General features: G+C 38.9%; 1 protein-coding gene across 2 annotated transcripts; it reads right to left on the bottom strand.

The window, feature by feature from the left end:
* Window positions 1–986: 986 nt before the first annotated feature.
* On the bottom strand, window positions 987–13,765 carry LOC146750395 (uncharacterized). Of its 2 annotated transcripts, none has more exons than XM_085499609.1 (2): window positions 4,569–4,654; window positions 987–1,697 (listed from the first exon to the last, which is right to left on the bottom strand). In XM_085499609.1, the coding sequence occupies exon 2, from the start codon at window positions 1,691–1,693 to the stop codon at window positions 1,286–1,288; it is 408 nt and encodes a 135-aa protein (XP_085355735.1). In that variant the 5' UTR covers window positions 1,694–1,697; window positions 4,569–4,654; the 3' UTR covers window positions 987–1,285. The 2 variants fall into 2 exon arrangements, with proteins under 2 accessions (XP_085355735.1, XP_085355730.1); XM_085499604.1 differs by lacking the exon at window positions 4,569–4,654 and adding an exon at window positions 13,624–13,765 and having other exon boundaries at window positions 1,136–1,697.
* Window positions 13,766–14,453: the final 688 nt, after the last annotated feature.

The following is a 14,453-nucleotide window of genomic DNA, read 5'->3' on the forward strand; positions in this document are numbered from 1 at the left end:
GGTCTGCTAGATTTTGGTTTATGCTACTGCACACTGGATTGTCGTCGTCCTCCAAATACACTTTGGCCTAAAACAGTGTTCATCAAAGATACAAGTGACGTGTGGTATGGCTCAAATTATAATTCAGTGGTACCTGCATGCGTGATCGTCTGCTCGTGACATCAACAACTGTAGACTCGTTCTCATTATCTAGTACATTTCGTAATACTTAAAGCGCGGTGGTCGTCGCGCAGCGTGTGTTCGAATTTCATGTAAATAAACAATGTACTTTACACGCGTTGTATACGTCGCTATGAGTCCCATATCGAACAGAACGCGGCGCGACGACCACCGCCCTTTAAGAATACAAATTGACTATGTACCTTCAAACACATGGTGTTATGGCAGATACGGTGGATATGTCCAGAATATGATGACGCTAGGTAAAATATCAAATGTCACAGCAAACCGTAAATTGTCTGTTAACTTTGACGGCCTCAATTAGTGCGGACCCCCTCCCTATTCCCCGTTGATAAGTTGCATTGTTCATTTATAAAAAAAAATATAAAATATCGGATTCACTCGCACATTAGCGACATTAATAGAAGGTCATCAGAATTTCCGGTGTATGGTGATATTCTGCCTGATTACGCCAGCAGCTCCAGGACTCGTTCGTGAACTCGTTTGGTCACAGTCTTGTACATACAAACAAATGCAACATTTCATGTTTTCACGAAGATTCGAAATTAAAAATTTACCTGCCATACAGTGGTGTTTATGGATACATATTTGGAGGACGATTTTAGCGATTATTACACGTCTGGCTATGAACGAGACAGCCGTGTGCTTGACGTACTTGGAGAAAATACCACGTGACACTGAAACAAACTAGTCGTATATTGGAAAGTGCCAGACTTAATTCTATTCTCACGGATGACGTAATCAGCGTTTTTAGAAAGTAATAAATCAATAACACAAATTGAACGAAAAATGGAAATTCATGGAAAGTGAGTACTAGACTGCTCGCTTTTATAAACTCGCAATATTTCATAATATACTGCAAGGAAACTAAAACAACCATGCAGGCATCGTAATAGAAAAGCACAAATTGCCTGGCATATCATCATGAAACGCATCTACTATCATCAGTCATAACATAATGGACGGTCGTTCAGTTTGGTGGCGCTGTGTACTCCAAATCGTTCTCCAGTCGTGAGTACCGAGCACATTTGATTAATCACCATTTTAAATACACCTATCTGTTCAAAGGTACAGGTCATTTCATTGTCATGCCACTTTGCGGTTTCTATGACTGCAAACTTTTCACTCTATTTTTTTCTCGTCGTGTAGGCCTTTTGAATTTAATAGAATTAAACATCCTTTTTATTTTTCCATTCGAGCTCCTCTTTTCCTGGCCTGTCTTTGATTCTAGATTCCATGCCTCTTTCGACGAGTTCATACCCGGGTGAGGGGCTGAGGATTCAATTTCACACACCGCGGCGGCCTCTTCCGCGTACCCAATCACAGGTGGGTCGTTGAAATTCTGTCCCGGTAACTGGGTCTCTTGTACACTGTTTCCATCTTGTGACTGTTCTCCGCTTTGTTTTTCCATCGTTTCAAATTCGTCGATTTCGTCTTCCCAATATTCTATCGGCGATATCTTCCGGTCGCTTCTGTGTCCAGTGGTGTGCGTTTCTTCCTTATCTTTAGTCATATCGCTACAAATTAAACCAAAAATAAACAAAAATAAGAAATGAACTTCTTCAGATACAAAAAGATAATGCCTGGCCGCCCCTACGAACCCGTGCGTGAATTTGTTCGGAAACGCTGTATTTGATCTCAGTTAAATTGAATGATTTTGATTGGGCGCGCCAAGGAGCTAGATACACCAATCAGCGTACCAGTAACAACAACAGATTAATTTCAAAATTAAACCAATAGATTTTGCAGTCTCACATCACGTAGTAGATTAAAATAGAAACATACTCATAATTATTGACATACTAATAATAGGTCATAAATCGCATGACAATGTTCATTTGTTTATTATGAAACAAATCATGGAGCTGTGAATGTTCAGAACAGTTCCATAGAAGACAATATTGAAGAAAAAAATGTTGATACTTTTTAGAACCAAGGTTTTTTGAAATAATTCAGGTAAACAAAAAGTGGCCCATCAGCAACAATATACATGTATAATTTCTCCAGCCTATGTCACCAGGCTGCAATTTGAGATATGGTATAATATCGCTGCCATAGGAACCTATGGTAAAAACGTTATACTACTGACTATTATCTATTTAAGCATTTGGCCACTAACCACTAAAATACAGCCATTATTTTCTCAAAAATCAGACTGGTGACCCCCAACTTGTTTAAGTCGATCATTATACTGTCTGGGGGTACAATTTATATTTCATGACTAACATTAAGTAAAATTATGCAATTTCTCACGAAAACCCGGCACAACACTCGACTTCATGTTCTATTTACCATGGAAACGCAGAAGAGCACGTACCGTTCTGTTTGATTTCGTCGATATGTGGATACAGATTTATTAGGGGAATTCCCGAATTGATAGAGTTTGCTCGTTCATCGCGTGTGCGCTTGCGCATATTGCGTGACATGGGGTCAACAAACCGGGAGGTATGACAGATTTTGAACGATCCAAACGCGCAGTCACAGTGCACCGAACATCAATGTTTTTCAACTCGCAATGTAAAAATTCCCCCGAAGTAAAACTGCCATCATCTTACAACTAACTCGTCCTAGTCACTGCAAATTTGCACACTAATCTGCCCGAGCAAGCATACATTGTCTGTTTACAAGAAATTCGAACATGCGCTGCGCGACATCTACCGTTCTTTAATATAACAAGAACGGGAGTCAGTTCATCAAAACTTACTGCATACCTCATGGCTTACACAGTAAAAACATTATCAGATAATACTGATAAGCAACATGATAAGGTTATCGTCGACGTGAGTCAACACTCAGACCACTAAATCATCAATATATCTATCTAAAAGGCACGCAATTCCTCCTACTAGTATCTGACCGGCATAAACACTCTGTGTACGCGTATTTCTGACGTGATCCACATTTACGCACTCAAATTTGTACTCGGTGTCTCAAAGAATTTCAAAAATCCGACAATATAACAAACTTGTAATAAGGTAGCAATTTACGACAATCGATATATTAGTAGATGGACTTTAGACAGATCCATATATAAGTTATCACTAGAGTCGTGATTCTTGTTTTTACTGCTTATTAAATCACCATGGCGACACACATCTCCCACCGCGACAGCACGAGATGAGGACAGTTGTCTAAAAACCGACATAGACATTTCTGTATTTAATGTTGATAACACTTTGTAATATTTTATTGCTGTATCTAGTCAGAAATATCCCATTCGCATACGTACCGTTGGTCCGGGCGTTGGTAGTAAAACCCGGCGAGAGAAATGCCAAGGCTGTATCTCGATTGGAAAACATAGTAACAAGGAGTACAGTTACTCCTGTTTTTTACAGGCTGTATTTCCATGGTGACACACGTATTGCATAATTAACTACCAAATAGTGTGTCTAGTAGGCAGAACATGGCTTTATTGACAGAAGTTGTTCTTCATAAAATACTTAATCCTAATCAATGTCAATTAGATACACACAATTGTTTACTGACCTTAACCAATATATATATATATATATATATTACTTGAAAGATAATAGTTGAAAAAAAAAACTTGTTAATTAAATTAAATAATGAAATACATTATTTGGGATATCGATCTTTGGAGAGTTGTTGTATTTTTCAAATGGTGGTAAACGCATTTTGAATATGCATTTCACCTTGATTTTTCACGTACAATTTTGTTTGTCGTGACGCATTTAGTCTCCAAGTCAAATTCCACACGGCGTACTATAAAAAAACATATACACTTCCATGTTGTATAATGTTTCGAAGGCATATTGGGGGAAACCCAATCATCTTCGAAATTCACGATTTAAGATTGTTAATTATGTTTTGAATGAAACTACGCACAGGGAATGAGATGGAAAGCATCATAAATTTATAATTATATTTTTCACGTACAATTATATCTCTGCAATTTACAATAATTTCGCCTTCTGTCCCCGGGATGATAGTAATTCGCAGCTGATTTTTGAAGGCACAACCCGGGAGGCATTGAGGTGGTTCTCTTCGTCATACTGTACAATAACCAAATTAATACTACCAGACTAGCATGTAATCAATGGTGATGCCGGATAATGCAACTTGAATTTGTCACCCACTGCCTACCAAACGAACCACCATAACTCACTGTCATTTAACTACCCGAGATATAACAACACTGGAATACGACGTAAATCGGGGATAGTTATTTCTATTTTGATTTCTCTCAAATAACCATGCAATATACGTTTCGTATCGGCCGCGTCTTCACCCACCCGCGCAGCCACTTGCAAACATTATACCGTAACGTTGATCGTTAAAGCTACTTCGAGAGAGTAATGCAATAGGGGAAGGTCGGGTTGACTCGAAGACTTAAAATAAGGTTATATACTATTAAATGTGAACTTTACCTCGAATATTATCCAACACTGTCTACCTAATACGATTGGGTTGCTGCATCGAAACAACGGCCTTGTCGGCAGAAACTTTACGCTGAATAAGCAGGTGGATTTTGTTTAGCATGTGCTTTAAGTCACTGAGAACGCTGGTGGTATTGTCTGTTATATCGATCAGTAACCAGACTAAAGGTCGTGTGTGTCACGTGGTGCCGTCGCCATGGGCACAGGTCGACTTGTTTTGTCCACATGATCGTACATAATGAATTTTCCTGACTTGTTTCTTGCCACTGGTTACGAACGTTAAAATCCACTGAGCGGGCATTGTTATATATCGATTTAAAATAAAAGGCCCACACGCCGCCAAATTTGTTACGAGAATGTACATGAATTTAGAGTGATTAGTCTTCCTCTCATGTGAGCAATAGTTGGAATCATGCAGCAATATAAAACAAAAACAAAATATTCACAAGTTCATAGTGGATGTTGGTTTCCGACAGCCGTCGGGCAATAAATGGTGGCCACCCACGCTAGGCGTCGTGTTCTATTGGGGACCCATGCGACGTACACAACACGTGTAAAATGCAGTGTTTATTTACATCGCCGCCGTTTAAGATGCCCGTCACAGTCAACCTGAGTCATTACAAATATACCTTGTATTTCTAAAATCTATGGTCTGTGTGAACTGAACCAAACCACCGTATAGAATCATACAATACATAGATGCACAGTGTAGATATTAGTAACACGCAGTAGTAACAACAACACATGCTCTAATGTTGTCAGTACCAATAGATCTAGATTGAGTGTTATTCAACAAGAATTCTTAAATCATGGTCGACGGTCGACTTCAAAACATGCCATTACTAGGTTGTCAACATAAAACATGCTGTTAAAATACCTTGCTCGTAAAATGACGACAATGGTTTAATTTCATTTAATCACTGGAGCCATTAATTGTTACATGGCAGTGGGAATCGTTACGCTATGATTCAATTTACAGTACGTCATTCAACAGGTGTGTATCACACTCGATGTGAACCCACGATTGTCGTGATTCGATTCACTCGTAGTTATTTCCTTGTGAAAGTACGACCGTTAATATACCGGCCCTTCAATGTATACAGGCGTCAGTCTCAAACGCCGACGTTTTTAAAAATTATTTGAATTATCAATACGAAATTCGATATATCTATATACCTACTCAATATTACGTAATAATTACCTTCGCATTATATATGTGACGGTGCTGTGCGTACAGGGAGTTTTCCCCAGTTCAGTGCAACAGTCGACATTTTTTGACTTCTATCTGGTAGTCCAACGTTACGTTTGTTCAATAATGTTTGTTTCCAGGGGCAAATATTATCATTAACACGATGTCATAAAAAGCATATAGTGATGTTGCTATCGAAGAAATATACCAGACAAAAGCATATATGTTTTACTTTGAACACTAAGCATTAAGTCATTGTATATGTAAAATTCAGTCGCTAATAATAAGTCCTTTATCGTGGCCGGTTTTGTCTCGCTATGTCTAGTCATGCATGGAACATGTTTGTTTCTGAATCTCTGCATTTTCAAGCGAGCTATGTAAACTCAAACATTAGATTATCGACTATTATCAGGGCGCGGGTCGTAAACATACCCCCCGGACACACCCGGATATGCTAATCGTGATATCGGTACTCTGAGCGTGAACGGCTCCCATGACAACACTAAAATGCACTACATTCGCGCGAGTTGAAACAAGGTGATATTGGGCGTATGAATTCGAAGTGTTCGATAGAAAGAGAGTATTATAAAAGCCAGCGCCACAGTCGACGTCGCGCCATCGAAGAACTGATTGGCAAGTGTATTTTTTTTAAGTACTAACTTATTTGAGATTGTCTGAAATATGGTGAAATATTTGAGTAAGGGCAAATGTTAATCTTATTATAACTTAGATATACCTCCACTCGGTTCAGCCACAAGAAACGTGATACACAAATTTTACTCGCCGTAGTTGACCGGCTTCAAGGAAACAACAAATAAATGAACATTGTCTGAACTTCGCGATACGAATTCTTTATGACACCTCATCCATAACTCTAATCCTAACCCTCCTCTCTAATGCTTCTCCCCCTAATTCAATTGTATATGTCCCCCATTCAGAACACTTATAGTTATTTGGATGGGCATAAGCATTAGGGACGGAAGTGTTAGGGTTCGGGTTAAGAGGGCTTAAGCAAATCTTTCCAATAACAGTTTATATAACAAAATAATCCCCATTTCAGTTTCTCAGTCTAGCGAGAATAGTAAAAAAAATATTTCTAACATTATATATTATTATTTAATATATTCAATCAATATTTTATCAACTTTGATTAGTTGGCCCCTGGCATTCTAAAATTACTGTGTTTATATGTCGCAATTCAGTTATGGCGTAATCTTATATGATCAAAGTGCCGACAATTCAAGGGATGCCATAAATTGACTACAAATTAGGCTACATGTATTGTGGCAATTTGATTTGCGGAAACTTCCGAATTTGTGATAGCCGTGGTACATAGTGACTTGTTGGTTACGGCACGTATTATCACCCACGCATCGCACTATTTGGGGGGGGGGGGGTTATATGCCTTAACCCTTCATGGGACAAACGCTCCTGTTTGTTATACTGCTCCCAGCAGTATTTGTTAATATACACGGGGACACACAAGCGGCTCACCGGGCGCTTTAGGATGAGTCACAGTAACGAAGCCGCAAGAAACTACGTCAAAACAAAGCTATTCATAGAGGTGACTTTAAATAATCATAGTGCAATCATGAGCTACCCTTGTTCCCATGTACACATATCAGAGTAGCATATCGGTCGTGTAAATAATGACGAAACAATTGCAAATGACAGGCTTGGGCGTAGCACATCGAGTGTCATTATACCTGGAATAAAATTATGTAAGTGCTTTAGAAAAAAGGCAATTCATAAATTGTTAATTATTTATTTTGTCCATCATTGTTACTAATAATATTATACTAATTTATGTATTATTTAAATAGGTAAAACCTTGCTGAGGTAAGACTGGTTGATGTTATCTATACTTGCAGCAACCATTCAAAGTTGGTTGGTTACTAGTTCCTTGTTTTCTGATGATACTATTATTATTTATATTATTTCAGTACCATGATATATCATACTGTATTTATCTATTTTAGTCGGTGTCATATCAATTGTTATTGTTAGGTTTAAAACTAAAAATCAATTCCATTAACTCTTCCCGATACGGGAATTAAGTACTGTGCAAGCTGCAAGATGGTTGTGAAGTGGCTCTGTTATAGTATAGATGCATGTTCGTGAGTGCTCAAAGCCATATTTTTTTTATATATTTATACGGCCACATTTCTAAATGATAATTACATGCATAAAATCGTGGCGTCCCGGGCATATTAATTTATTTTAGTGTGAAGAGTTATACACGGGATGTTTATTACATATGTGTTGTCCTGTCTATGACTAGCTGTTTCAGATTTGAAGCTATCGACGCAATCCACGGCGCCATCGCCGCGTACGAGTAGTTACTTTTACTGAATCTTTGTATGTTTACCCTCCTCGCCTTTTCGTTTCTGTCTTTGGTGGTAAACAAACAGAGCAATCCAACCACCACATAAGAGCAGCAAACCAGCCAGCAGAACACATAGCAGATAGAACGCTACAAATATGAACGTCGCAAACAGTTTTACGTTTATGACCACTGAGACTGCGCAGATGGTTATGAACCACCATATTGGTAGCCCCGGGGAAAGGTACACCGTCGTAAAATAAAGTGTCCATAGCCCGCCCCAAATTACAATGCATAAGGTGACCCATTTTTTATGCAGAACAAATCTCAGCCTAGCCATGCGAGGGCGCTGGCGGCGTTTCTCGTACCTATCCTCCAATCTGTCAATTTCTTGCAATCGCTTGGTGGAGTCTTCTTCCGAATCGCCATCGTTACCCGAAAGTGCATCGACATTTATCGCATCAGCTAATTCCAACACCCATCCTGCATTCACGGTCACGTACAAGAACACACTGAACAGCGGTAGAATAGGCTGACACGCGATGAAAATCCAGGTGTAGTAAGTGACGATGTAGTCTTCCGATTCGTGGTTATCTAACGCCATCTGGCGGGCGAGGAGAAACAACATCAGAGTAAACACGACCAGATTACCCAAAGTGTTGAATAGATAGGGAAGCAGGACTATAAGTGATTTTGAAGTCCCTGTAACGTCCTGTGTCTTTGGAAATTTCAGCAGCACTTGTTTGAGTACCTTATAAAAGGCAAACAGTCTCGTTGTGTACAGCGAATATAAGGTTGCCAGAGATGACACAAACAAAGCGAACTCATCAAGATCCTGACGATCGCGGAAAAGATAGTTCTGAGCAACAACAACGCCGAGCATGTCAGTTATTATCTGTGGATATATGGCTAGTTCCGCTGTTATACTTTCTATCGAGGTTCCTGTCCATTTGTCGCCCATCTTCTTCGAGAGATTTCCCCCAAAGTTCGTCTCGGTCCTGACCCAGAATACAGCAGTGACCACCACGAGTTGGATGGAGTTCAACACCATGGTTATGACGTCATACTTGTTGTTACCAGCCTCAACGCTGAGATTGATAACACTGTATATGACACTTATAAGAAATACGATATTAACTGCGGAATTGTAGCTGTATCGGAATTTGTCGCCGATTGGTAAGTCGATGTTTTCCACCACAGTTTTTGCCGCGCTCTTTGCAGCATCTCCGTCGTCTTCGGTTGTCACTTCGGATTCTTTTGACAGAAAGAAGTCCTTGATAGTCTGGAAAACGCATTTGATTCGGTCTTGGAAGCTAGTTTCGTCACCTTCTTCCGATGTACCAACGTCGACGTCGATTGACCCGTAGCTGGAATGACTGCTGCCGCTAGACACAATATCGCCGTCTTTTCTGGTGCGCATATTGCATATACACTTGACGCAGTCGAATACGTATCGCAGGAAACTGAAATTACTTGATCGGGCATCTTCTTTACCAGGGTCTTCGCTGACTGGAGGCACGTCGTTTATAATGGACGAAGCAGCATCACCGGAGCTGTTGTCGATAAGGCGACGTTCCTCCCTGAATTCATCCATGCATATATCGTTAATTTCGCCCAGCTCAATTTGCTTTTCCGTTCCCTGAGATGCCATGATACTGCCGATATGTGTATCTCTCTTTACTGCGGCCTATGTGGTTGGAAAACGCTGCAATGGCAGACATGCGTCGACTTGATAGCTCCAATGACACAACCAGTGTCAATAGGTAAGTTACGGTGAAAAGAGATAATACAGGTCAAAGGTTACTAGGGTTGGTACCCCAGCGTAGTTATTTGCATATGAGTGAATAACCGTTCAAGCCGATCGACACGATTTTGCTTACTAAATTCATTGACCACTCCTATTCAGTTACTCACATCTATTTGACGCCGGACATTACTGGCACCTAGTTTTTTTTCTCACTGCGGATCTTCAACCCGCACCAGATTTAGCCTAATAGGTAATATTCCTGAAAGTGTGACGTATTACCTGACCTGATGTCTCTCATTTGACAAATATGATCAACAAATGTTTTCAAAGACAAGTTCATGTGAATAAATGCGTTATATACGAGTACCTGTCGTGATTTGTCACAAAATATTCCTTTGTCCAATCACAGACAATTCATCGAGGTTTTCTAATAACTTACATAGCCGTACTAGACAAGGTTTTTTGTTGGCTATGAAGAAGACATCGTGCTGTGACGGCATGCATATGAATCTTCCGTGACATAGTTTCAACATAATGGTTTCGACACATACTTCGGTCAACTACCAGTCGGCAGCTAAACTAAAGAGACTCCGCCATCCATACACGCCATGCAGAGCACCCACCCTAACCATGTGCCCATAAGTTATCCCAGTGACCGGAAATAATAAGTCAACGATTATATTTTGTGTAAATTAATAAATAACCAATGAATAATTGCAAATAAAAAAACGATCCGGGGTAGGACAACAATGTGGGGACGTTGCCATTTTCAGACTACAATATCAGTCGGTGTACTTTAGTTCCACGTTCTAAGAGTTGAATATAATATTTCCAAGCATGGCTAACGTCCATGACACACGGCAGTAGCTGAAATGTATGAATAGTGTTTGCTTATTTGAATGTCTGAAACATTTTAACGTTGATTATTGAGAACTGTGCAAGTGAATAGTTTGTTTGTACGATGAAATGCTAGTTTATTAAAATACTCGTAGGTCGCGGGTATTCGACCTATCCAATAGGGGGCGTCACATTTATCACAATCGTTTGTTTCAAAAGTGTTACACAATTATTGATTTTTCGTTTTTTCCCTAAAACTGAATATGTGTTATCATCTTAAAAATGCAAAAAAGGGACATGTTTGTGAAACAATAGGTAGCCATGTTAAATGAAGTGTAAGCATCAGAATGTCCTAATATTTTGTGGATAGATGTTCACCAGTGTTTTGCGCGAAAAAGTAGTTTGGTGACCATTGGGGGGGGGGGACTGCTCTGTGAACAATAGCATAGAATATTGTAAATGTATTAATTGTCCACTGCGTTTTATTTTCGTTGATAGGCATAGTCCGCTAAATGAAATACATGTGAACTTGCGAAATAACAATAGAACTCACTGTCAAAATAATGAAATTACGATTAATATGATTAAAAATAGATGCTTTTACAGTATCATTTGTTTGAATGCTAAATATCTACCTTAACACGCCAAGAAAAAATAGCCACACCCCTGAAGTTGAAAAGAATTCATCGTACATGGTTGAATGATACTTTTTTGTGGCTCACAGTGAGTTAGATTGGGTATTATTGTTAAGATGTTAATCAAAGCGATATATACATTGCACTTCTTGTAATGACAAAGTCAGCCCCGAGATATACCGCCCCCTGGTGACAACTACTCGGCCGTGACTACCTGTTAATAAGAGGTAGATATTTGCGGAAGTCCACTTTTGTTCTTTACTTTGAGCAGCAGTTCACACAATTATAAAGTGTGATGAATCTTCTATTCAAACGACGTCATTTTCTTTCTCGTCTCAGACAATGCAACGAATGTATTCTCGCTCGTTTTTTGGGTCTGTTTAACGGACCGTTGATTTTTTTAAATGGAATACAACCTATAAAATTCTCCACACATACTTCTATAGGTATCAACAACGTTTTTGGATTTACTTCATTTTTTTTCTTTAAATATTTGCCTCGGTAACGCTTGTTTGTATACTGTGTATTAATGAGGAAAACAGCACCTGTAAAAAGGTCATGCACTGCGAAAGATTCAATCGTTGCAGTCATTTATATAAGTCGGATATGAACGTACCCAGTATACTTGATTTAAAAAAAAAATAATTAAAATATACCAGCGTTGTCATTTTAGTAGCGCAGTTTTAAACACAATCCTGCATATTGTACAATTGGTATACCGAAGGCATGTGAAACCAAGTCTCCGAGGTAAATGTGCAAATGATAATTATTTAAAAAGAAAACTGTGACTACGATAAAGACTTTCCATTTTGATATTGTTAAATCCTTTCGTTTTTCAGAAAACAAAACAAAACACATGGCAACAACTAATTTTGACAAGACAATTCCTAAATATTTTAGGAATAATTCATAATGAAATGTATGTACACTAAGGATAATTTTCATAATTACCAATGACATGGTCGATTTTATAATCTTTAAATACTTTAGACAGATTAGAATCAGTTTAGTCTAGATATTTATTTAGTCTAGTCTGGTAACACAAGCTGCGGATCATACTTCAAGGTAAGAAACATGGCAAAATGCGGTTACAAACGCACAACTAATTTTGACAAGACAATTCCGAAATATATTAGGAATAATTCATAATGAAATGTATGTACACTAAGGATAATTTTCATAATTACCAATGACATCGTCGATTTTATAATCTTTAAATACTTTAGGCAGATTAGAATCAGTTTAGTCTAGATATTTATTTAGTCTAGTCTGGTAACACAAGCTGCGGATCATACTTCAAGGTAAGAACCATGGCAAAATGCGGTTACAAACGCACAACTAATTTTGACAAGACAATTCCGAAATATTTTAGGAATAATTCATAATGAAATGTATGTACACTAAGGATAATTTTCATAATTACCAATGACATCGTCGATTTTATAAACTTTAAATACTTTAGGCAGATTAGAATCAATTTAGTCTATTTATTTAGTCTAGTCTGGTAACACAAGCTGCGGATCATACTTCAAGGTAAGAACCATGGCAAAATGCGGTTACAAACGCACCATGGTTTATATATTACCTGGAAACTGACACCGACGTCACCATTTCCGCTAGTAGTATTTACTCACATAAAGACCACAGTCGTCAAGGAAGAAAACGCTCGGATTACTAGATCTCTATTGCCCGTTTGCAAATTACGTGCCAGTTTGCATTTTACGGCCTCCTTATTTCAGAATACAAATATAGTGTTTCCGATTAGGTACCCATATCCCATTCTCATTCTTATCCCGATGTGTTGTTTCGTATATACAATAGATAATCGTAAAATAAGACGATCTTGTCCTTGAGGTTTCGGTTATACTGTCGGGGGGTTGAAATCGTCACTGTTTTGTCATTTATTTAGCCGTACTCTATGGGTTGTTTGGGAGAAAAAGCCAGACAGACTACCACCTGCGAGGACCAAAACAACTGTTGGTACAATAATCCTCAATCTCAAATATAATACCCTCGGAGAAGCCGTACGGTCATTGTATCCTTGTTCGTTAAATAGACATGGGAGACAAACGTGACATTCTCGACGTCACCTTACCTTTGCCGGAAGGTGTGCCAAGCTTTAATAACCCACTAAAACAAAACCAGAAAGCGTTGAACGAGTGACTCATTTTTTCAGACGAAGGTTTCCCTGACAACCCTTATAAGCAAATCGTACACAAACCAAGACTCGCGTAACGTTAGGCAAACTAAACAGAGCACACACAATGCCTTTAGTCTCCACTGCTTTACGTCGCCTAATACTTTACGTGACTTACCTGCCGTACTATGTGACATCGCTCTGGAGAATCCTCGTCCTGTAGCCAGTCACCCTTAGAAGAAACACAAAGTTTATATCTGGCGAGCTACCAATATTCGCCTTGACTCTTCTTTACAAATAAACCGACTAAGCTGAGAGGCGGTCGTACGTGGGTCGGTTTAGCGTGACTCGCCGTGTGACCTATTACCTTCAAAGTCAATGGAAATAGGAATATTAGCATTTGAAGGCGCGTAACATGACTACTAAAGTGAGTGACACAACGTGACAAAAAGACTTGTGAAATAGAAGACGTCCTTGCACTAACAACAGAATAACAAATGTGATAGCACACCAATGGACTACTCAGGGGGTCAAACCATTTATTGTATGCGATCAGTGTTAGCGTCATTCATGCACCCGTCGATAACGAGGGCGTGGTTCAAACTGGAGGCCGTCTCGTTACTCAATACATAGTGCAAGCTAGCATGGCGCTGCATAGCTACTATACCGGCTAACATACTGCTATGTATTACCCCTGAAGATCGGTCTGCTTTTATTAGAGTTAGAAGTATCTCTAAAAATATCCGCCTAATTAATATTGTTAATGGTGCGTGCCAGTGCAAACTAGCAATAGAGGAGAAACGCTGTTTTTGGATTACGCAAAATCACTTGACTTATTGGAATGACCATTTCTATATAAAGTCTTGCAATCGTTTAACTTTAGCCTTTTGCTCATACAATAGGTTAAACATTTTACTCCAACATACAAATAAGTATTGAACAGCGGTAATAGTACGTACTGCTTAGTTTAATCTACACAGAGGAGTTAGACAAGGCCCTTTGTCTGTT

The sequence above is a fragment of the Saccoglossus kowalevskii genome, chromosome 1 (assembly GCF_978046115.1).
Source record: "Saccoglossus kowalevskii chromosome 1, keSacKowa6.1, whole genome shotgun sequence".
Classification (NCBI taxonomy): domain Eukaryota; kingdom Metazoa; phylum Hemichordata; class Enteropneusta; family Harrimaniidae; genus Saccoglossus; species Saccoglossus kowalevskii.

What these genes read in the sequence shown, in the direction of transcription:
- LOC146750395 (XM_085499609.1), bottom strand. Translation starts at nt 1,693, where the DNA reads ATGACTAAAGATAAGGAAGAAACGCACACCACTGGACACAGAAGCGAC.